Source organism: Acipenser ruthenus, chromosome 10 (assembly GCF_902713425.1).
Source record: "Acipenser ruthenus chromosome 10, fAciRut3.2 maternal haplotype, whole genome shotgun sequence".
Lineage (NCBI taxonomy): Eukaryota > Metazoa > Chordata > Actinopteri > Acipenseriformes > Acipenseridae > Acipenser > Acipenser ruthenus.
Window position 1 is genome coordinate 35989346 of NC_081198.1, and position 22646 is coordinate 36011991.

General features: G+C 39.4%; 2 protein-coding genes across 6 annotated transcripts in view; one reads left to right on the plus strand and one right to left on the minus strand.

Annotated features, from left to right (window-relative positions):
* Positions 1 to 14107, minus strand: part of LOC117413205 (trafficking kinesin-binding protein 2-like) — a 33102-nt gene extending 18995 nt beyond the window's left edge. The window contains exons 1-4 of one of the 4 annotated variants that reach the window (XM_034022040.3): positions 13959 to 14079; positions 5321 to 5449; positions 3709 to 4052; positions 1399 to 1596 (exon numbers count right to left, since the gene is read on the minus strand). In XM_034022040.3, coding sequence (XP_033877931.3) covers positions 1399 to 1596; positions 3709 to 3763 — 253 coding nt within the window. In that variant the 5' untranslated portion in view covers positions 3764 to 4052; positions 5321 to 5449; positions 13959 to 14079. Of the gene's footprint in view, positions 1 to 1398; positions 1597 to 3708; positions 4053 to 5320; positions 5450 to 13958 lie in introns of all 4 variants that reach the window. The other 3 variants (XM_059032114.1, XM_034022030.3, XM_034022050.3) reach the window with 3 other exon arrangements.
* Positions 14108 to 14205: 98 nt separating this feature from the next.
* On the plus strand, positions 14206 to 22555 carry LOC117401809 (STE20-related kinase adapter protein beta-like). 2 transcript variants are annotated; one of them, XM_034002669.3, is made up of 13 exons: positions 14207 to 14564; positions 15314 to 15399; positions 15813 to 15883; positions 16106 to 16186; positions 16302 to 16404; positions 16733 to 16854; positions 17169 to 17277; positions 18326 to 18449; positions 18839 to 19010; positions 20090 to 20194; positions 20329 to 20573; positions 20696 to 20738; positions 20865 to 22555. In XM_034002669.3, the coding sequence occupies exons 3-13, from the start codon at positions 15872 to 15874 to the stop codon at positions 21015 to 21017; spliced, it is 1269 nt and encodes a 422-aa protein (XP_033858560.1). In that variant the 5' UTR covers positions 14207 to 14564; positions 15314 to 15399; positions 15813 to 15871; the 3' UTR covers positions 21018 to 22555. The 2 variants fall into 2 exon arrangements, with proteins under 2 accessions (XP_033858559.1, XP_033858560.1); XM_034002668.3 differs by lacking the exon at positions 15813 to 15883 and having other exon boundaries at positions 14206 to 14564.
* Positions 22556 to 22646: the final 91 nt, after the last annotated feature.

Consider the following 22646-nt stretch of genomic DNA (forward strand, 5'->3'; position numbering starts at 1 on the left):
CACTGATATAACCTAACCTTTTAAAAGCACCATACAATAAATGAAACTAAATAAATTCAAGGGTAACTATTGAGACTTTAAGGATGCCACCCCCCTTGAATTGGAGGAATAGGCTGCTCTAGTTTTTTGGCTCTTGTCCAAATGTTCCCACATTGCCCTATCTCTGACAGCCCCAGCCTTGCATTGTTCTCTATTGTACTGCTTTGTTACGACAAGGTTATAAGTAGAAAGCTGATAAAAATGGCTGCTTTTCCCCCACCAATTAGTAAATCACTGGGGGCTGTATTCATCTATTGTGTGGCATCATATCAATCAGTACTATATTACGGATTGACTGCCATAAAAATCACAGCTCTACTGTAAACACAGGCAGCTTCCTCCATATATCAATAACTTGTGGTAAAGAATGTCAAACCAAAGCGATTATTCGATTATTTGGACTGCGCTCTCCACAGAAATCAGGTGGTGACAATCAGGTGAGGGTCATTGATGTTGACTGGGCTCATTTAACATTCAAAGCGAAACAAGTAAAGAAACAGCTGCTTATATTTGTGCGGATTGCTGCTTTTCTTACTCTGTGGTGAACATCAATCTACACAAATCCAAGCATCAAATAAAATCGGTTTGTGCTGCACTAATAACAGTGTCAAGCTGTTCTCTAGATATACAGTATTCAGAAAACGTGTCAGTATATGTGGGGATGGACGGTTGCCTCCTTTATATCCCTGTTACCAGGGATATTGTTATATTGCTGTTACCAGGGATATCGTTATATCCCTGTTACCAGGGATATTGTTATATTCCTGTTACCAGGGATATTGTTATATTCCTGTTACCAGGGATATTGTTGTTATATTCCTGTTACCAGGGATATCATTATATTCCTGTTACCAGGGATATGTATCCCTGGCAAGGGGTTATAGAGTTTACTGCATGGTAATGTAAGTTGAGCAGAAAAGCTGTAAAAGCGGTTCTTTTCTACATCATGTTATACAGTGTTATGAATTGATCAAATGTGACAGGCACTGGGTTAATAAAGCTCACTTCATATAGTATTGTAAATTGGTGCAGGATTTCATTTTCTGAGGCAAACAAAACAGGATGTGTTCTGCAGGCAGCAGCAAATGACATCCTAAATATCCCTCAGTTTAGGATTTGTTATGCTCTGATTAGCTACAGTTAAAAAAAAAACTAAAAAACACTCAAGAATGACTACGACCTTTCCCAGGACAGGAGAAATCTGAGCTTGCGGACTGTTTTATTCTCAGCCTTAAATATTTCCAAGAGGCAGCTCTGACCTTTAAAAAATCTGGCCATCCAAGCTGGACATCAGAACTGTATAAAAGGCTGGCCACACTCACTGCTGCACAGTCTGTATAAAAGGCTGGCCACACTCACTCATGTATCGGAAGGTCTCCTCTGCCAGCACTGGTGAGAGAGCACTGGAGACGTCGCCGGTGGAGTCGGTGGGTGACTGGACCCAGTCCTGGCTGTCGTACAGGTACAGGGAGTCGGCCTGCAGGCGGTACTGGGGCAGCTGGTTTTCCAGAAGGCCCACCAGCTCTGTCTCAGGAAGATCCTCACTGCAGACCACATCTGCACAGAAGACAGAGAGAGACAGAAATGATATAACTGGCACAACCAAAACTTTTAAACGATTTCCTCACTAGGAAGAGATGCAATATCTTGTTTTAATTTTGTTTACTGACAATATCACTGTTACTGTACATCAATAAAGTAGCACAACCTATAACGCAATGGCCTGGCTGAACAGTAACTGTTTAAAACTCCTATGACGCTTTAAAGGAATCAAGAAAATGCAACCCTGAATAGGTATCACTGTGCTCGTCTGTATGGTACATAAAAACAGGGCAGCAGTGTGGAGTAGTGGTTAGGGCTCTGGACTCTTGACCAGAGGGTCGTGGGTTCAATCCCTGGTAGGGGACACTCCTGCTGTACCCTTGAGCAAGGTACTTTACCTAGATTGCTCCAGTACTAACCCAATTGTATAAATGGGTAATAGTATGTAAAAAATGTATGTATTTATTGAAGCCACTAGATGGCACACTCGTACACACAAGCTTCAACAGAAAGCAAACCTATAATACAGTATGTGTGTTCTGCCAGAGCCAACAACTGCAGAGGACTGGGAGCAGCACTTCATTAATAGTGATACAAGAACTAGGTCATACATATAAAACAAAACCAATTCATGACCATGCTGTATATCAACATTGTGTATAGAATAGTATAGAACAGTGTTAAAAGTTGGATAAGCGGTATATAAAATCCACTGTAGCTAGATCAAAGATCACAGAGAGAGAGACGCCTCCAGATCCCACAATCTGATCCCCACAATGACTTGATAAAAGAAGGTTGACTGCCTTTACTAATGTCGACACACAATTCAGAAGTGGTTTTTCAGATGCATGGACCAGCATAATAACAGTAAACTTGTGCTTAAAGTTTTGTTCTGCTTTTCACATATCTGAATAGCTGCCAAGCAACTGTCCTCCTCTCATTTGCACTAATCTGTCGGCTAGCTGACCACTCTCATGTAGTATTATATACGATGTTCAGTATGTAATACATTTGATCTGTGTGTGTGCAAAGCCATTTCAAGTATCAGAACAGACTAGAAACAAGGAATGAGCCATTCAGGACACATGTATCTCGAGAAACAGTCTTCATACAGTATAAAAGGTCAAAAAAGGTATCAATACTAAAACTATTTAGTTATCTTTAAGTTTCTTGACATTGAAAAACATTTCAGACAACACACTGAAAAAAATTGTACTAGCAAACCTATTCATGTCAGCCTATCTAGAAAGTAATGAACTATCTTCTGTCAGTCGGATTTTCCCCTCACTCTACATGGGAGATACTAATTCAGCACTTCTTGTATACGGTATGAAATCTATGGTTTCTGCCTTCAAAGCCTAATTTTTTCGTAGAGCTGAGAAAATTCAGATACAGTAGCAACTAACCACCTTATCACTGCTGTCGTATCATTTATACAACAGGTGTTCACAACTCAGAAAGTCTCACCCCCTTCACAACAGTAGCTTTGTGTGGTGCTTGGGTTAATTTACTGTACACTGGTGTTCTCAGACCAGTTTCTGCAGAATTGATGACATAAACAGAGTCCTTTTCAGTCAACAGGCCTCAGCAAGTGCCATTATTATTATTATTATTATTATTATTATTTATTTCTTAGCAGACACCCTTATCCAGGGTGACTTACAATTGTTACAATATATCACATTATTTTTTAAATACAATTACATTATTTTTTACACATTATTTTTACATACAATTACCCATTTATACAGTTGGGTTTTTACTGGAGCACTCTAGGTAAAGTACCTTGCTCAAGGGTACAGCAGCAGTGTCCCCCACCTGGGATTGAACCCACGACCCTCCGGTCCAGGGCCCTAACCACTACTCCACACTGCTTATATAACAAGCACTGATGAATGTCAGTGAAGACGATCCCGTCAGGGGTATTTCATCACTGTCCCAGCATGTGAGGAGCGTTTTCATGATTATGTTACTTTTAAAATTATGAATTGTTTATGTTACTTTTAAGTATACTTGGAATTACTATAGCATAATTGTAACTAATTGTAATTAAAGAAAATAGAATTGTAATTGTAATGATAACTGAGCCCAGGTCTGCGCTCTCGTTGATGGAACTGCTTCACTTACCAGTGATGGGTCCCGTCTCTTTGTGCACCACAGTCATGGATTTAACTTCAAACATCACTCAGCCACAGACAGTGCCTAGGATCCTCTCCTGCATTGGACTCACAGTTTGCTTTGGTACTTTGGGTTAAAAAAAAGTGGCCGCCACAAAAGGGCTCACTTACGGCGGCAGCCACTCGCTGTGCTGTTCCATTCCATTCAACTTGCCGTCTTCCAGGCCTTGCTTATTCAAACTGCTTCACGGAAATAAATGTAGGCTGGTGTCACATTCTGTTCTGGCAAATCCCAAAAACAAGTGAAGAAAATGCAACACCAAACAAGGGTCACAAAGTCCACTTCCAAGTCGCCTACAAAGGAAAAAAGAGGCACAATAAGTATTACTGGCCTAGACAATTTCATTTCTGCTCATTGCTGAGAGGGCAAGTAGTACAGCATAGTCATAGTCATAGTTTATTTCATAATCAGCTTCACCTTAAAATCATAAAAACTGGCCTGGCCAGCTTGGTTTGAAACCACTGTGCGCTTCATTGTGTGACAGTATTGCTAATGACACCCTTGGAAGTCTGGATTAAAATACAGGAATCACATTGTTTTTTGGGGAAGTCAGTTCTCTTACTTTTCACGAATGATAAGTCCTAAAGTGCTTTGAAACCCTCGCGGAGATAAGCTCTGCTTGTGTATATAAACCATGCTTTTTTACATGACAGATTCTTCCGTCTCCCCTCCCCAACAGAACCCTCACACCAGAGCAGCATGCTTCCTACCAAGATCTCAATGCTTCCTACCAAGATCTCAATGCTTCCTACCAAGATCTCAATGCTTCCTACCATGATCTCAATGCTTCCTACCATGATCTCAATGCTTCCTACCAAGATCTCAATGCTTCCTATCATGATCTCAATGCTTCCTACCAAGATCTCAATGCTTCCTACCATGATCTCAATGCTTCCTACCAAGATCTCAATGCTTCCTATCAAGATCTCAATGATTCCTACCAAGATCTCAATGCTTCCTACCAAGATCTCAAGACTGTTGGTCACAACCCATAACAGTAGTTTCAAGTCAAGATTAAAACCAATCAATTATCCTGAAGTGGGATCCAACCAATACCAATATATTATATATAGGGAAAGCACATACTGTATTTAATTAGTATTTTTTGCTCCAAGGTGTGTTACTCAACTTGCCCAGGGCTGTGATCCAAGATCAAAAGGCACATAGAACAGCAGCTGATCCATCATGAGGAGCCCTCAGTTGGATGTCAGATATAGATTTTAGCTCATTTCTCCCTGAAGGCTTTTTTAGTTGACTGCTCAATAAATAAGATTAGGACCTTTCAGGTCAAGTTAATATCACAATGGATTAGAGCTAAAGTAAATTGTTAAGTACAAAGGGGGAGGGAGGGAGAGAGAAAGAGAGAGAGAGAGAGAGAGAGAGAGAGAGAGAGAGAGAGAGAGAGAGAGAGAGAGAGAGAGAGAGAGAACATTGGCATACTGTTCTGGTTTTACTATGCAATTATATTTTTGTCCAAACATGTACAGGTTTAACAGTATACTGTACATTAAGCAAATCCAAAAAATAAGATTTATTTTTAAATATTAGCTGGATGACCTACATCTCTGTATAATGGTGCTGAAGACCTTCCTGGTTGGCACGGTACCTGCTCACTGCTGAAACATATGGATTGTGAAGATGACGTAGTTATACTGTAACGCTGTCATTGTGACAGGACAGCTGCTTATTACTGTGGAAAGATCAACAAAAACAGCAATGCAATCAATCCTCCAAGCAAGATATATTCCAGGTAGAAACACTGTGTGTTTCTCTTCCCTCTGGCACACAGCAGCTAAGCTAACAAGAGGAACTGTTCAGCCCACCTAGATATCCGGAGAAAGCCTGAGAGCTCATTCCTGGAAGTGTCAAGGTTATTGTTACACACTGGATTATTGGAACACAGCGAGTCAAGCTGGATTCAATAGATATGCAGAAGACCAGCATACCATTTTCAGTCTCCTTAGGTTTCCATGTGATATCATTTTTCTTCCTAATGGGTGATGACCAACACATCCAGTAAGCGGACAGATACTGTAGATATTGACAGGATGAGCAGTCCATTCCATTGCAGGTTTAGTGGCACACTGCATAATGTTAGGATTTGGATGTAGGCTTTATTGGTGCAGTTAACCATTGTCATGCTTGGTACAGAACGGCAGACTTGGCCAGGGAAGTGTCCTGTAGAACTCCATGTAATAGTTTTGAACAGACCCATACCAGGTGTGGCCCTCAATTAGTGCCCAACTAGGCACCTCTGGTATGTGGCTGGTAGGAAACCTAGGACTATTATTAATCACCGGCTTCCCTTTTCTTAAAGAGGTTATAATGTATATTTCAAAGACAACGCTAAGTAAAAGTTGCTATGCAAAACCACTTCCTATGCGGTACCTCAGTTTCACATCACAACACTGTTCTGCAACAGATACCAAATACAACCAGCTTAACCCTGACTACTGTAGCCCTGACCTCAGAACCCTCAGAAAAATATGTGGGCAATACCACAACAGCGAGATTTGCCAAAAGTTAAAACGCAATGTCATCCAAATTAAACAAAAAAAAAAACGTCAGTCTGCAGATACAAGTAACCAGCGTGAAATGAAAAAGGACAGTCCGTGCATTGAGCACAATTGTTTGTGGCACGCAACAAAGCATTTTTTAAATGCAAGGTGATCTCTCCGTCACAAGAGTTACGTCACATTGTCAGTTTTGGGATCATCCCAAGAGTCCAGTGGCATCACTTACTCATTTTTAACATTAGAAACAGCCTCCAAGGTGACCTACAGTGCCGGTGCACTGTAGACCTCACATGGCATGCATTGCTTCATGGTTCAGGTGAAGCCCCTTTAGCTTTTCCACATTCACACTCAGGAATTAATACCCCCCCCCCCTGACCATGAACGCACTATTAACTTAATGGGGCATTCTGTTTTCAGGTGTTTATTATTTCCCCTTTTCTGACATTATACTGTAAGAACTGACCCTGTGATATTGCCCAAAAGTGCTCTTCTGGAGTGGTGATGTGTTGAGGCATTCTGAAAATGCTCAAATCTGTTACACCTCTACTACTGCAACAAAACACAGTAACCTGCACCAAGAACACAAAGCAGGTAGTAGTTTCAGAGGTGCTTTATCAGTAAAAACCTAAAACCAGAAGCTCTCCAGATAATTCAGAGCAGCATACTGCAGAATGCAATACTGAGGTTGTTGTGGGTCCACAGTTCCACAGGTACTGTACTGTACTGTCACGTTACTGTAGGTAAAGTAGCTCAAGATTAGTGGTAATGGGGGCTTGAACAGACTTAATCGGAGTCAGAGCGAAAATAACAGCCTGCAAAACAAAAGGGTGAGCCAGCAAAGCAAAAATGGACTTGAAGAAATGCCATTTAAAGTCTTGGTCCTTACACCCTTCAGTCTGCCCTGGATATGTCAGCTGGGATCAGTGAACAGCCCTCGCACTCAGCATTCTGTCACTGCAAACAGCTCTGCACATTCTCTGGGTGCAGCACCTCTTCTACTGTACTGTACTGCACTGTAACACAGACCTCCAAGGCTATGAACAGAACGGCGCCACTGCAAGCATGCCACATTCATCCTGCAATTTCACTAAGAAACCTTCTTCACAACCACAGTACTAAAAGATCTGCCCTTCAGTGAAACCCTACAAACAGAAATTAGATAACCCCCTGGACTAATAAGAGGAGGCTGTGTGGTCCAGTGGTTAAAGAAAAGGGCTGGTAACCAGAAGGTCCCCGGTTCAAATCCCACCTCAGCCACTGACTCATTGTGTTACCCTGAGCAAGTTACTTAACACCTTGTGCTCCGTCTTTCGGGTGAGACGTAATTGTAAGTGACTCTGCAGCTGATGCATAGTTCACACACCCTAGTATCTGTAAGTCGCCTTGGATAAATGTGTCTGCTAAATAAACAAATAATAACTATGGAGAAGTCTGCTTAGGGTTACTACCAAACCAGTTCAGAAGCCAGTAAGGTGTAACCCATACTAAAATAGAACCGATGCAGTAACTTAGTTTGCAGTGAACTGTACTGAGTGGAATGTACTAATCATGTGCAATTAGCCAATGCGAAATTGATTATTGGACATGTATTAAAAGACAATAATCAATGCACAAATGTGTAGACTCTTATACACAATAATGGTATGTGTGCATTGAGAAAACATTATTATTAAAAAGACAGAAGTCATTATTTGCATTAGATTCTCTCATTTCTCATTCCAAAATAAATAGAAATTGAAGAGGAACTCTAACTTGGGCACCAAGGCATGTAAAATAGAAGTTATGGCGATCAAATGATAAATTACATATATATACTCAAACAAGTACCCATTCTTAAAATGATGTGTTATGACTGGACTGTACTTTTCCATTGCAACAACTTCATTTTATCCTGATTTAGCCAGTCATCTGTCCTTACTGATTCTGGCCCTTGGCAAACAGCCAATACCCTTCGAATAAAACCAAGCCCAGTGAGCTGACCCATTTTACACAGTCAAAACACAAACCACAGCTTATAATCTCCTTTAAGAAAAAAACCCAAACATTTCAAATATATTACTTCAAATACTAATGAAATAACTAAACGTACAGTAACACAAACACACATCCCGGCAATGATACTGTTCTGCTGTGTATACTTAAAACATTTACAGAGAGCCCTGTTGATAAAACTTTTAATCACTGTTTAATTAAGAGGATGTTTTAAAAATCTCCCAAAAATAGCCCTTAAAACAGTCCTAATGTTTTCGGGTTATGCTTAAGGTCTATTTAAATATGATACAAGCCGATCTAAACATATCAAATGTCTCTGTCGTGATTTTCCACACCTGAAATCACTGCCTGGAAAAGACTGCTAATCACAATTCAAGGAATGGCCAAAGACTTAGGCTAAACATTATTTTAAGCAAGGTAACCAGCTCAGGTGTGTCTTAAAACTTATAGAAAAAGCAGGCTATGCAACGGGAGTCTTATTTCCATCCCTGCATTTGCACAATGATGAATAATTACAGTCCACACCCCACCTCTACATCCCCCAGTCACCAGGTTCATGCAACCAAGTGGACGAGCCCCTTTTCAATCTGGGCCTATTTTTGATTTCTCTCCTGGGGTCCGTAGTTGTTCACCATAAAACTGGACTTGATCCTGTAAATATATTTATCTCCACACCCACCTTTTTAATAATAAAACGTGGGTGCACTGTAGCATTGTAATCACAATCTGCAGATAAACATTAAAATCTGTGTGCTCCAATTAGCAATTTGCCCAGTTCCCATTTTCCTAGCAAACACGTCCTTCAGGGCACCCCTTCAGCCTGCTTACCGTGCAGCTGGTCAAGCACTAAAATTCTGTCCAAGAAATCAATCACTAGCTAAACACATCTACTGCTGCATACCAGAAGCAAAATAAAGGTTAACACAGCAGTGAGCAATACACTGCCCACTACAGGAGGTTGCTTTGGAGAAAGGTGACCAAGAAGATAATACATACTAAGAATGAACTAGGCGTTCTTAGGTTTAAAGATTAATAATAACTTGTATTATCCAGTTAATCCTACTAAATCTATTTTGCCGGGCAATGTACTGTAATCTTCAGCCTCTCTCTCAACAGTAGATTAACAATGAAATAGACAGATTTAGCTGCAGACTTATTTGTTTTTAGCTTAGCTTGTGTAAATACATTCTTATCAAAAGAAATTGCAAATCTTTTGTGTGGAAAGATACCTAAAGGCAGTTTTGATTTTTACAAAGCTAAAGCTACCATACTGTCACCACTAGTATAACACTGCAATACAATCCAGGTTTTACATTCAGTTTCAGTTTGTGGGTGTCGGGTAGGGAGAGAAAACAATTCTAATCTTCTTTTTCCGGTCCAGATTCCTTCTTTTGGAAAGACAGCGAGTGTGTTTGGCTACAGAGACTTGGAGCCTCTCCGGCAGCACAAACGTGCTTTTATTTAAAAAACAGAGAATGCTGCTGGAACTGTCACTTCCTGTTTTCAAAATTTAAATTGCAGTTGATTAAATGTTTCAATCTCTATTGTAGTTAATGCTTCATTTCCTGTCAAATTCAGCCTTAAACATTGCTTAAATCTACTGTAACTCCTCAGGAACGGGCACAGTCATTAGACCATACTAGGAAATTAAAATCATTTGAAACTAAAGAAAGTGGCAATCTGCCAATGTTTTAAAAATTAAATTTGTAATGAGCCACAGCTTTATCGAGCCACAGCTGTGGCTCATTATAAGCCAGCTCAATACAACATTTTGAGGTCTTCAAATAAGAAACATGGAAGCAGACAAGTGCTGAACATTATTTGTTATTCATAACCCAGGGAGTCCTACTAAATTTTTTTTTTTTTAAATCAGACAGGCTGATGTCTCGCTAGTAATCAGTGCCACTGCAAACAGTCATGCCTGATAATACACAAACGTGACAAAAGGCACTTCATTCGACATTGCTGATGTCACTTGGTGAAATGGAATGTCAGGCTCATAATGATCAAATTAAAGAAAAATATTTCAATTTCAAATCATCTAAAAAAAATAATGGGCAGCAGTGTGGAGTAGTGGTTAGGGCTCTGGACTCTGGACCGGAGGGTTGTGGGTTCAATCCCCACTGGGGGACACTGCTGCTGTACCCTTGAGCAAGGTACTTTACCTAGATTGCTCCAGTAAAAACCCAACTGTATAAATGGGTAATTGTATGTAAAATAATGTGATTTCTGTATAATGTGAAATAATGTATAATGTGATATCTTGTAACAATTGTAAGTCACCCTGGATAAGGGCGTCTGCTAAGAAATAAATAATAATAATAATAATAATAATAATAATAATAATAATGAGATTAAATCCAGGCCTTTGCTCTGAAGCACATATTTTGAACCTGTGGCTGGTTACCTGTTTAATTACACACAAATGGGGAGAAGCAGTACTGCAGCAGCTGACCTTTGGGTACTACAGACTGCACAGCATTTCAGAGATTGTAAAATCCAGTTTCCAATTTCCAAGTAAAATGTGCCTCCTCAGCAACAACGGCAAATTACTTTAACACTTGTGCCTGAAGGTGTGGCCTTTGAGATTTGCTGCCCACGTTAAGAACATCAAACCAGGAGGCACTGAACTGCAATTAAAAAAAAGATCTCTTGACCCAGAGCTTGGAGTTTATCAGGGATAACCAGTTATAAGGTGCATAGTTCACCCCCTAGTCTCTGGAAGTTGCTTTGGATAAAATAAGAAGAAGAAGAAGAAGAAGAAGAAGTACAAGCAGATGCTGTTACCTCCAGCTGGACTACAGTAAAGCAGTGATTTGAAGTAGTAAACAAATACATTTCTGTGATCCATGCTTAGCCTGCAGTTGCAGCAACACTTCCAGATACTGCACTGCAGAGCTGCAAACACTTAAGTAGGTAACTGCCAGAAAAGATGTACTTCTTATACCAGATTGAACCAAGATAAATATTCAAACTGCAGAGTAAGTTTTCATATATAAAAGGTTTCTTTTGGGGGGCTCCCGAGTGGCGCTTCGCGTGGAGTGCAGGAAGCGCCCTACAGTCTGGACGTCGCCGGTTCGAGTCCAGGCTATTCCATTGCCGACTGTGGATAGGAGCTCCCAGGGGGCGAAGCACAATTGGCCAAGCACCGGGGGGAGGGGGGCTTAGGTCGGCAATGGGCATCCTCGGCTCACCGCGCACCAGCGACCACTGTAGACTGGCCGGGCGCCTGCGGGCTTGCCTGTAAGATGCCCAGAGCTGCGTTGTCCTCCGACGCTGTAGCTCTGAGGTGTAATGAAGCAAGCGGCTAACGGCACATGCTTCGGAGGACAGCGTGTGTTCGTCTTCACCCCTCCCGAGTCAGCGCAGAGGTGGTAGCGGTGAGCTCAGCCTAAAAATAATTGGACATTCTAAATTGGGATAAAATAATAAAAATAACTGGTGACGACTACATTTTTTTAAAAAAAAGTTTCTTTCTGAGAGATTTACCATATAAAATAATATTCTGTTATAGAATGTACTATGGTACTGGGGTTTGCTGGAGTGTTCATCGTAATGGTTCAAATTAAAATATTTCAAATGTAATGAACTACAATCTCAGCACATTGAACCGCAAAACATACGGTTATAAAATGACTTGCCGTTCAACTGGTAAGTACAGCTCTTATGCAAATGTCAGTATTATTAACTCATCAGCCGCTAGGAGGAAATCCATTACAACTGGAAAAATCAAGACGAACCGTCCCATTTTCAACCAACACCCCATGTTTCAGATAACATATAGCTTACATCTTGGGAAGATCGATATTTAAAACAGGAAAAAAAGATTTCCGATTCTTTAACTAAACAAACAGATGTGAACAACACAGCTTCTCTTAATCCAGTGCGCTCTGAAACATGTAATGTTGGTTCTTAATCTTCATCCAAGAAGAGAAGCCCTAATAACCCTAATGCATTAATTAACAAGTGGCAGGGAGATGGAGGAGATGGAGGAGGTACATTTTAGAGAACTGGTTCCCAATGTCAGCCTGTAGGGATCACTGCTACAGTAGCATGAAATATGTATTTGCAATGTGAACTGCTTTCAGGTGCGCAGCTGCTGAGTTCAATCTGTGGTGTAATTATTTCTGGTTAATTATTACGTAGGCACACCCAGATGACAATAAAACATTTTCAATATACACATTTTCTTAAAAACAGTTTGCAGCAAAATCTTGTTGGTGCTTTAACTGTGGACCAGTGGTTCAGACTAAAGGCCCTGTTCCTTCAATTGACACATTGAAGAAACTACAAAACGTTTTATCTGCCTGTTATGGCATGTAAGATGTGTTTGTTTGGTCAAAACAAAGGAGGATAAAGCTTTTTGTACAGTAAATTACAATGCAGAACCAGAGCTTGAAGAAGGCTACATGGAAAGAATGTTGTTTATATACACAATTGGACCCATCTACAATCATTTCTAAAACCATGGATATTGCTCGGAATAATAATGTTTACCTACCAAAAAAAAGCCAGCTTGCAGTTGATCTGAAGTGTGCAATGAAAATGATAAAAGCTAAGAACTGCAGATGAATGCCAGTGTCAAGTCAAACTGTTAATGAGAGGCATTGACTAATGCATCACACCCTTATATATATATATATATATATATATATATATATATATATATATATAATGTTTCATCGCAATAATGATGTATGGTACAATGTTTAGTAGAAAACATACATTGCGCTTTTTGGAAAAAAAAGACGATGTAGATTAATTTACAAAAAAATTACAAATGTTTCAAATGGATAAACATACATCTTCATACATCTAAGTTACGCAATAACTTCTGCTTTGTTTGAAAAGCTGACACACTGGGATCATTCAAGAAGCTGCTTGATGAGATTCTGGGATCAATAAGCTACTAACAACCAAACGAGCAAGATGGGCTGAATGGCCTCCTCTCGTTTGTAAACTTTCTTGTTATGTTCTTAACAACAAAATAAACGTGCGTGTCATAAAGCTGGTTCATTGTCATATGGATTATTTTGAGGAAGCGGATTGCCATGTCAAACACCCTACCCAACACAGGAAACTTTCCAGCTCTACTTAAAATAAAAAGTAATACTTAAAATAAATAAAATTAATAAGCGCATATAAATCAATGCACACGAGGGAAATCATACCACAATAATATAGTACCTTCTCATAATATCCTGAATAAACATCAAGGATAATTTACTTGGCAAGTGCGACTGCCGGACAATTATTTTATGTGTAAACTACATTTAAAAATTAAACTGATTACGAAATGCAAGGTTAACAGTAAGCGGTAGGTGTCACTTCAAAATGTTAGTTTGACGTCAGTTAGTTATACGAAACCAGTGAAGAGTCGAAATGTCAATGCTAATCAACATTTCTACCCAGAACAGGTCATTACATTTCGAATCCCATCGCGGAAATAATTATTATATGTACCATGTCACTGAATACGGGCTGTTTCTTAAAATGTAAATAAACCTCACTAAATGATTGGTACACTCTTCGGAGTAGTGTTGTCAATATCGGCGAGTGTGTGTTTGACGATGGTGCTGCCAACGCAACACAGAACGAAGAGAAACCGAGCACATGACGAAAGCACGGACACCTTTTTATTTCGGAGAATCAAAAGTCCTACATAAGTTATATTTTAAATAACATACATACCTTGTATGAAATTCTCAAACCGACTGAGAAAATGTTTTATAAATCTCAAGCAATCCAGCTGTAAATGTGATCCTGTCAATTTGAAACAAAAACCATCGAGCGGCCGTAGGTAGGACATTTGAGGGCAGGGAGTGAGGGCGTGATGGCTTCAAATCGTCATCAGTCAGCGAGAGAGAGAGAAAGAAAGAAATCTTGTAACGTCATTAATTTGGGACACGAGGATGCAGGAATCTGCCTGAAAACAGGAAACGGACTGAATATTCATATCAAGCAAACCAAAGCGGTATAGAGAGAAGGAGACGACGTGTTGAAAAACCTGTTTTCTTTCTGTCATTCTCCATCGCCACAAAGGATTGTCTTCGACCGGGTTTTCTCAAGTCGACGCGTGTGGGCAATCCGACTTCAATTTCGTCATTAACTCGAGTCACGAAGGTGACTTTGTGTCTCTCTAAAATGACTTCAGGCGATGTTGTTACAGATCATCTGAGAGCTGAGACAAAAACCTTCTGCAACAACTTTCGAAGTTAGATATGAACTTTATGAACAACGGACATTTTGCCTAATTTAACTTTCCAAGCTAGCTATACTTCCAGGCAAATGTAAACGGTAAGAGTCTAGATCCATTTAATGATCTGATTATTTGGTGTTGCATACTACTAGTCATTTTTTTTTTCTGTGAAAATTACTTAATGTGTCCACGCAATTAAAACGATTCGCTTGTAATAGTTGTAATGTGTTGTATTGCTGGTAATGTATTTTGTATTTGAATTGATTATTTTGCCATAGTGTACTACTAGCAGTAAGTGTTTGCGTGAAGTATAACTTCTAGGGTAAGCAAAACATCAGAAGTTTAAGAATGCTGACCGGGGTTACCGGCTCTGTACTGTGCAGTATATCATTTGCTACTAAGTTAAATTAGCAGTGAACGCTTGCGGGTCCAAGAGCAAGACTTTTTGGGGCATGGAAAATGAACTTCAGGCTTAAAAACTCTCGTTACCAATTGCATTTTGCGTCTCTGCGGGTAGAGAGGAATTATGTATTTCACGACTCATGAGCAACATCATTAATAACAAAAAATGTAAAAATTACAATTCTTAAATTATTTAATCCAAGTAGGGCAGAATAGAATGAGGAGGCGTACCGTCACGGTTCAGATTTTTTGCATATCGCTTACTTTTTAAAATTTCAATTCTCGTTGTGGAAGCTGTCTATCTCGCTCCTAAACTGCTTTTACATGTTACTAATAGCATTTTCTTAAATGTACAGCTGTGGCGGGGTTGGGGGGAGGTGCGGGGGTGGAAGTCGCTGACGTCATGCTCGCTGCTCATACCTTTTGTCTTGTTTACTTTTCACAGAACATAAGAAGGCGCCTCACAGAAAAAAATACATATTCACTCAGTGAAAACTGCTTGACATTGACTTTAACATGACATTTGTAAGGGTAAGTAAAAAACAGGGCTCTGTTTTGAAGCAATGCATGAACAAAAATAGCATTAAACTAGCATAAAAAAATCTGGTTGCAGTAGGGAGCAGTTCAATCGTTGTTTTAAGTGGTTTCAGATGTGCTCTCATGGTTAGTACACAGCGGTAGATTCTGGCAGTATATGCTTGTGCAGCCCTATGGTTGTGTACAAAGGCACAGGCTACCTGCCAGGCTTGATAGAGAAAGACTTATGCAGGGCAATTAAATAAGTGTGATCTTTTAGAGTCCTCATAAATAATGTGGACCCTTATGGAGTGATGGTGTTTGTCTGTCTGTTAACCCTTATGGAGTGATCATGTTTGTCTGTCTGTTAACCTTTAGTATTGATTTATTGAGTGATTATTTTTTCCTCCCTCCCTCTTTCTCTTCAGCCCCTTTACGAAGGATAAATGTACAGTAATGTAAAGCACTGAGCCACTAAGAGGATTCCATGTCTTTCTTGGTATGAACTGCTTTATACTAGCACGCTCTATTTAATGAAACTTTACTTTTTTATTATCATTCTTGATCAATCAATCTGCAATAATGAATTCTGTTACCAGCACTGTAGAAAGCAACCACAACAAAAATCAGTCTTTATGCAATTTAGTTCTTGTTCAAAATGTGTTTTTGCTTTTAATGTAAGAGATCAACTGATCAGAATTCCTCTACGTTGTCTTTTTAGGACTGTTCCTGTATTTCACATACATCGGTTGAAAACATCAGTGTAGAGGACCATTACGACACAGTCAGTCATCACTATCTGGTAGGTGAATCCCTTTTAGATAAAATAATTGGTATGTGAACTTTTGGACTATGTGATTAAAGTACTATTAAAATATTGTTAGTGTACTAAATAAATAAGAATGATTGTCTTACAGACCAATGAGCCAGCAGCATGTTCCCTATCAAAAACACCTCCCAATGATGACATGACTGTGTACTCCACTGATATCAGCCACTACCAACTTCTCTCTGAGCTGGGTGAGTTTCCCAGAGAGCAGGATTTCTCTTTGAAAAGAATCCCACAAAAGTCCCACATAATACAGGATTTGAGTTGGTCACAGATTTTAAATCTTGAAACTAATGGTGTTGTTAGCAGGCACAAGAAACTGTAGCATGTACAACATTGTGCCTCAACGCTATGGGTGTGAACAGGTAGTAATCCAAACTGCACAAGGTTACATCTCTTATACAATAAGAGAAACCCTACACACAGTGTATTAACTTGTAATATAGCATCTTCATTAGCACACTTCATCAAGCTACACACACAAGATCTCCATAATCTTCCTCTTATATTTATTTTCAGGGAGGGGGTTCTATGACCTCAGTGTGGTGTGCTTGGCTAGGCACAAACCCACAGGGAACCTAGTGGCTGTCAAGCGGACAAATCTCGACAACTGTACAGGAGAACAACTAGGGGTCTTGCAGGTGAGTTACAGAAGACACCTACAGACAAAAAGACTAGAAACATCTCGCTTATGCCAATAGGGTGTAGGGCCACTATACCCAGTCAGTACGACACTGATTCAGCAGAAGTCTCAATTACATTGAATTTGCTCTGGAGGGATACTCGACTATTTCACTCTGGTTGCCACATCCCTGAAAAAAGTTGGGGGTGGAATTCTACTGTGAAGTTTCCTGTAGATGTCTCACCTCTGTTATTCCTTTAAGTCTCTCCAAAACAGACCAGACCGTATCCTTCTTTACATGAGTGTTAAACCCTGCCTGTTTGTTTTTTGCAGAATGAGGTGCTGCAGACTCAGCTGTTCCACCACCCCAACATCCTGACCTCCCAGATAGTATTTACCTCCTCTAGCAAACTCTGGGTCGTCAGTCCATTGATGGCATATGGTAAGCATGAATTTGTGGGGGAAGCTCTTGGCACTGCAACACATCCACCATTCAAAGACATAACAAATGTGTAGAGTAAGTAGCGGGGTTCTGAAAAATACAGCGTTATACATCTCCACGTGTTGCTACAACTGTTTCAATAATGTATCTGTTGTTTTTGCCATTATTAACATCCTGACAACTTTTTACACTTATCTTTAGTCTGTTTCAAAATGGCCGCTCTAGCACACAAAGGTTTGAGATCTGTCCTCTAAATCACTGCAGGAAGTGCGATTTAAAAGCAAAAAAACCGTAAGTGCTCTGGCTTTTCTTTTCCGTACCACATCATGGATTGTTATTGCTGTGTTACCTGTTTGACAGTGTGGGCAATAATCCTTACACTATCGGTGCACTAGAACAGACATTTTGAAAATAGCTTTCAAACAGACTTTTTAAACTTAAGTATGAAAAGTTGTCAGGATGTTAACAATGAAAAGAAGAATTACAGGTACATTATTTGAACAGTTGTAGCAACACGTGAGGATGTGTAGCGCTAGATTTCAGAACCCCTCTTTAAAGTAATTGTAGCTAACCAAATAATTCCATAAATCTAACCCATTTTGCACTTGCATTAGCTACATCGGTCTGAAGTGTGCAGTTAAAGAAACATGCTAAGCAAACGTTTTCATTTTAAAACAGGGAAGCAGCTGATTGGTTATTGACAGAAAATAAACAATTTCGCCCTCCAGGTAAAATGACCCAGGAAGTGCAAGACCATCCCAAAGCATGGTTTGCAAACATACATTTCTTGCACCTAGTGTAGTACCAGATAGCTTGTTTTAAAATGAAAATACAAGTTTGATTAAACATGTGTTTCTTTCAAAACTTTACATTTGAGACCATATTAAATAGATGTGCATTGCAGATATAATGTGTGAAACTATATTCTTTAGCTACAATTACTTTAAATTAGGCACACAGTAAAAGTGTGCTTGTAAGACAGTTGTATTAAATTAACCGTAGTAATATGATTAACAGTAAGCAATCTCCTCGTTTCCCACATCTTCAGGCTCGGCAGATTGTCTTGTGAAGACGTATTTCTCTGATGGAATGAGTGAATCACTCATTGCCTTTATTCTCTATGGGGTATTAAAGGGTCTTGACTACCTGCACAGGATGGGCTACATTCACAGGTAATACTGGAATGAATTGGACAAACGTTTATCAAAACTCTAACATAAAGGGAAACTGAAATAATCAGAACCGCTCTGAGATTTTGTCGTTTTAGCTCCATTAGTTAATGTTTTCTAGTAGTATATCCAAAGTTCAAATTTAGGACAAGGTTATCATACGCATTATACATAATCCGAACAAGGTAAAGAACTAAACCTGTTCGGCAAAGGGCAAAGTAACAAAAGACAACTCCAGGCAACCTTCTCAATACTGCTACGATTGTGTAGCTTGAACTTTGCTTGAGAGACTGCATCACCTACAATGAATTGCTCCAACAGTGACCTTGCATTTGACCTTCTTTATGTACAGATCTCTCCAGAGTTCACCGGTTTCCATTGTTTCCCCCCAGGAGTGTTAAAGCCAGTCATATTCTGCTGTCTGGAGATGGGCGTGTCTACCTGTCTGGTCTACACAGTCTGTACAGCATGGTGAGAGACGGGAAGAGGTCGAAGGTTGTGTACGATGTACCGGAGCACAGTTCAACTGTGCTTCCTTGGCTGAGTCCAGAGCTGCTCCAACAGGTGAAACACACATGCAATTGCTCAAGCTAACTAGTTTGAACGGTTTTGCAAGGATGTTCGGTAGAAAATACAAAAAAAAACGGAATGCAAATCTGATTTAAACGTTGCGTCCCACAGTCAAGATCATTGTTGTACTAAAGTATAGTTCCTTGATTTCTGGTTGCTTACTAAGAAGGTTCAAATTATGTAGCAATACTAAGAAAAATATACATTTTACTAAGTTTTTATTTTTTAGTATTACAATATATTCTACCCTGGAGTGTTCTATAGAGCAGTGAGGTTTGAATTATATCATCAAGTAGCTCATGAAGCAAAACTGTGTCTAAAGTGTGTTTTAAAGTGGTTATTTGTATGGGGCACAGGGAGTGCACAATTAGTTCACGTGCAAGACTGTGCCGAGATTCAATTGAATGATTGATTAGCAATAGAGTCTTGGCATAGCTGCATAAAAGTGAGTGTTTCACGCACACAGGGTTTGTATGTTCAGGGAGAAATAACGAGAGAGAGGAGAAAAATAATGAATTGTAACAATTGCTACTCGTACTGGATTTGGACCGGCACGATACTTGTTTGTACAGTCTTTTGTTTTGTCTGTCTGTTTAGCCATCGTGCTGTTTTGTTGAGTTCAGTGTTTGTTTCTGTTTTAAACCTTTTATTTTTCAATAAATTTGCGCACCAGCGCATTCATTTCATTACTACTGTTGTCTCTCCTCCCTGGTCTGACATCACCCACCAAGGCAATCTATGACCTCACCACACTGGTCATTTAACATCCCCCCCTGAAATCTTTCCACGACCCCCAATTTTAGAACCACTATACCATCAATGTCTGCAAGCCTACATTGGTGAACCTTTTTTTTTTTTTTTTTGGACTACAAACATAGGCTGACAGACGAAACCTTTGCATAACTGAACACAGCCCTGGACATACGGCAGTGTTTACAATGGCTTTCCTGGAAGTTTCACTAAAGATTAAAGAGACAAATATGTAAGGCAGAATTTTACCTGGAATCCAACAAGCACACGGGAAATAGTTCAAATGTCAGGAGTTCCTCAACAAACTCAATTTCTTCCCTCAGGATCTGCACGGCTATGATGTGAAGTCTGATATCTACAGTCTGGGCATTACTGCTTGTGAGCTAGCCAGTGGGAGAGTTCCTTTTCAGGACATGCACCCAACATTGGTAGGACTAAAACTGATCTGCTTTCAGTTACATTCTCTGTCCAAATAAAGTTTGAAACTGTTCTGGACTGCTGCTGGTGTCTTTAACAGCAGTCTAGGAAAGTTACATAAATATACCAAACTTAATTGTTCCAGATGCTGCTGCAGAAGCTCAAGGGGTCGCACTGCTGTCTGCTGGATATCCACCCATTCCCCTTGGAGGGGCTGGGGCTGAAAGTCTCCCGCTCCGGGGTGGATTCTGGGATAGGGGAGAGTGTGGCCGCCTCCAGCATTATGCGGACGATGACTGGAGAGAGACCACAGAGTCCAGCACCTAAAAACTTCTCTGTTCTCTTCCACAACCTCGTCGAGTTGTGTCTACAGCATGATCCAGAAAAACGGTACAATCCCAAACTGTGACAGAACAGCTAGTTTACAGTGAAGTGAAAATAATATTTATCTACAACCGCAATACATTAAAACAATACCATTCAAATATGTAAATGTTCTGTTTATTTTGCAGACCCTCTGCAAGGTCCCTGTTAACCCATGCCTTCTTGAAACAGGTAAACCAAACTTTATTACTTATTATACTGTGCATTATGTGATATAGCAGTTAAGCCACCACAGTAAAATTTCATTTGTATTGAATGCTCTGTTCAATCCAATACAATTTCCTATTGGGCTTACAGGTGAAAAGACACACCAAAGATTCCTTCCTCACCCTCTTGCACCCTGCTGTGCCACTGAATAATCCACGAGTATTGGCAAAGGCTGCGCAGACTGCAGCTGGGCAAGATTCTACTACCTCTCCCGATGGAACAGCTGGAGCATGGGAATTCTAAAAGGACAATCCACAATAAGAATCTCTTGATGTGCCAATCCCCAACAGCAATGAGCTATATTGCAAGCCATTCGGAGTACAGACACTTGTTTTTTTTATTGGTATTTCTACTGTAATCAAATAGTTGTTGTTGATTATTATTATTATTTTAAATTTGTAAAGTGAAATATGTTTATGGGGGGGTGGGGGGGTGTAGTGTTTATTACTTTTAAGTTTTGCCGTTTGCTAAGTTACTCTTCATCATATTTTTTTTCATAATCTTATTCAAACTCCACGTTAGAGAAGATAAGGAAACGGCAGCTTGTAGAGGAAATGTTTTGTATTTTGACCTCCTGTTGTAATGGGTGTTTAACATGCCACCCATGTTCTATCTGTGGTTTTCGTTTGATGTCATTTGTAAGTAGTTTTGGAACCAACTTTTTCATTAATACTTCAACCTTAGCTCAGCAAACAGAAAATGTAAGTACATATTTTAAATGCAAATTGTCAGTGTGTCCCCAGTAGCTCACTATGTAGTGTAATGCATTATAAGTAGAAAAAGCAGTCCACCTACAGTATTTTTAATACTTTTTTTACACCAAGCCATTTTAGGGCATTGTAGATACTATATCCCCCACTTCCAAATTTAAAATCAAATTAGTAGTGGTTTCTTATCTACAGTATTAATTACTAACAGCCTGCAACATGTAGCATAGTTCAGTTTCTTTCCTAAATTATTTTTGCCTTTGTATTCTCCAATGAATTGTATTGTTTTGCATTATAAACATCAGATTGTTTCAGCCAACCAGGTTCGTGGAATGGTAGATGCCCGCTATAAACTAACAGGACTTCAAAATCTTGAAACAGCATGGTTTTCAAGCATTTTGGTTTATAATAGTATTAATATTGTCATCAGTCGTCATTACCTGTAGATAACTGACCTTGTGTTTCGTTAATGCCCTTGCCTTTGGCTCAGGACACCTAACAGTCACTGCAGTCTATTATCTAGAAAAGTAATAACCTATTCGTTGTTTAATTATCGCAACACCCAATCAATTATGTTTTAGTTTTTTGTCTACATAAGTTGGATGAATTCTGGTTAACTGCAACATATTTTTCTATTTTAGCTTGCATTAACCTCACACTACAGAAGATGTAAATAAGGGTACAAATCAATTACTGGATGCAAGCATGTGTCCTTTTTCTAGTTGACCCCTAATTTCTTTTTTTTTTAATAAACTGACCTACCTGCAACCTAATGCAATTAATAAAAGAAGCGACTAAAACAGCCAATGATACTTTTAGTAAATCTTACTTTGAAGTGCGGTGCTCCTCATACTAGTTTCAAATAAGAAAATGTGCTTCACAATGTAGTATTTAAGCAATAATAAGTTTTCAAAGAAAAAAAAGAAGAAATCAAATGGTGGCATATGTAATGCAGGCTGTTCCATAACAAAAAAAATGCAATTCCCTTACCTCTGTAAAAATGTGATTTGTATTTAAGTTGTATCTGGATTGAAAAAAAAATAAATTATGTAAAAATATATTCTCAGATTTTCATGACATGTTAAGAGAGTTTTTGTTCTTCTGTCCTGATGTGTTTTCCTGGTTTAAAACTTGGTGAACATGAAAACTGCCTTTTGATTTTTAC

Excerpts from the sequence above, each read along its gene's own strand:
- LOC117401809 (XM_034002668.3), top strand. Across the intron at positions 16,855-17,168 it reads AACAACTAGGGGTCTTGCAG|AATGAGGTGCTGCAGACTCA; the intron begins GTGAGTTACAGA and ends TGTTTTTTGCAG. Across the intron at positions 17,278-18,325 it reads CAGTCCATTGATGGCATATG|GCTCGGCAGATTGTCTTGTG; the intron begins GTAAGCATGAAT and ends CCACATCTTCAG.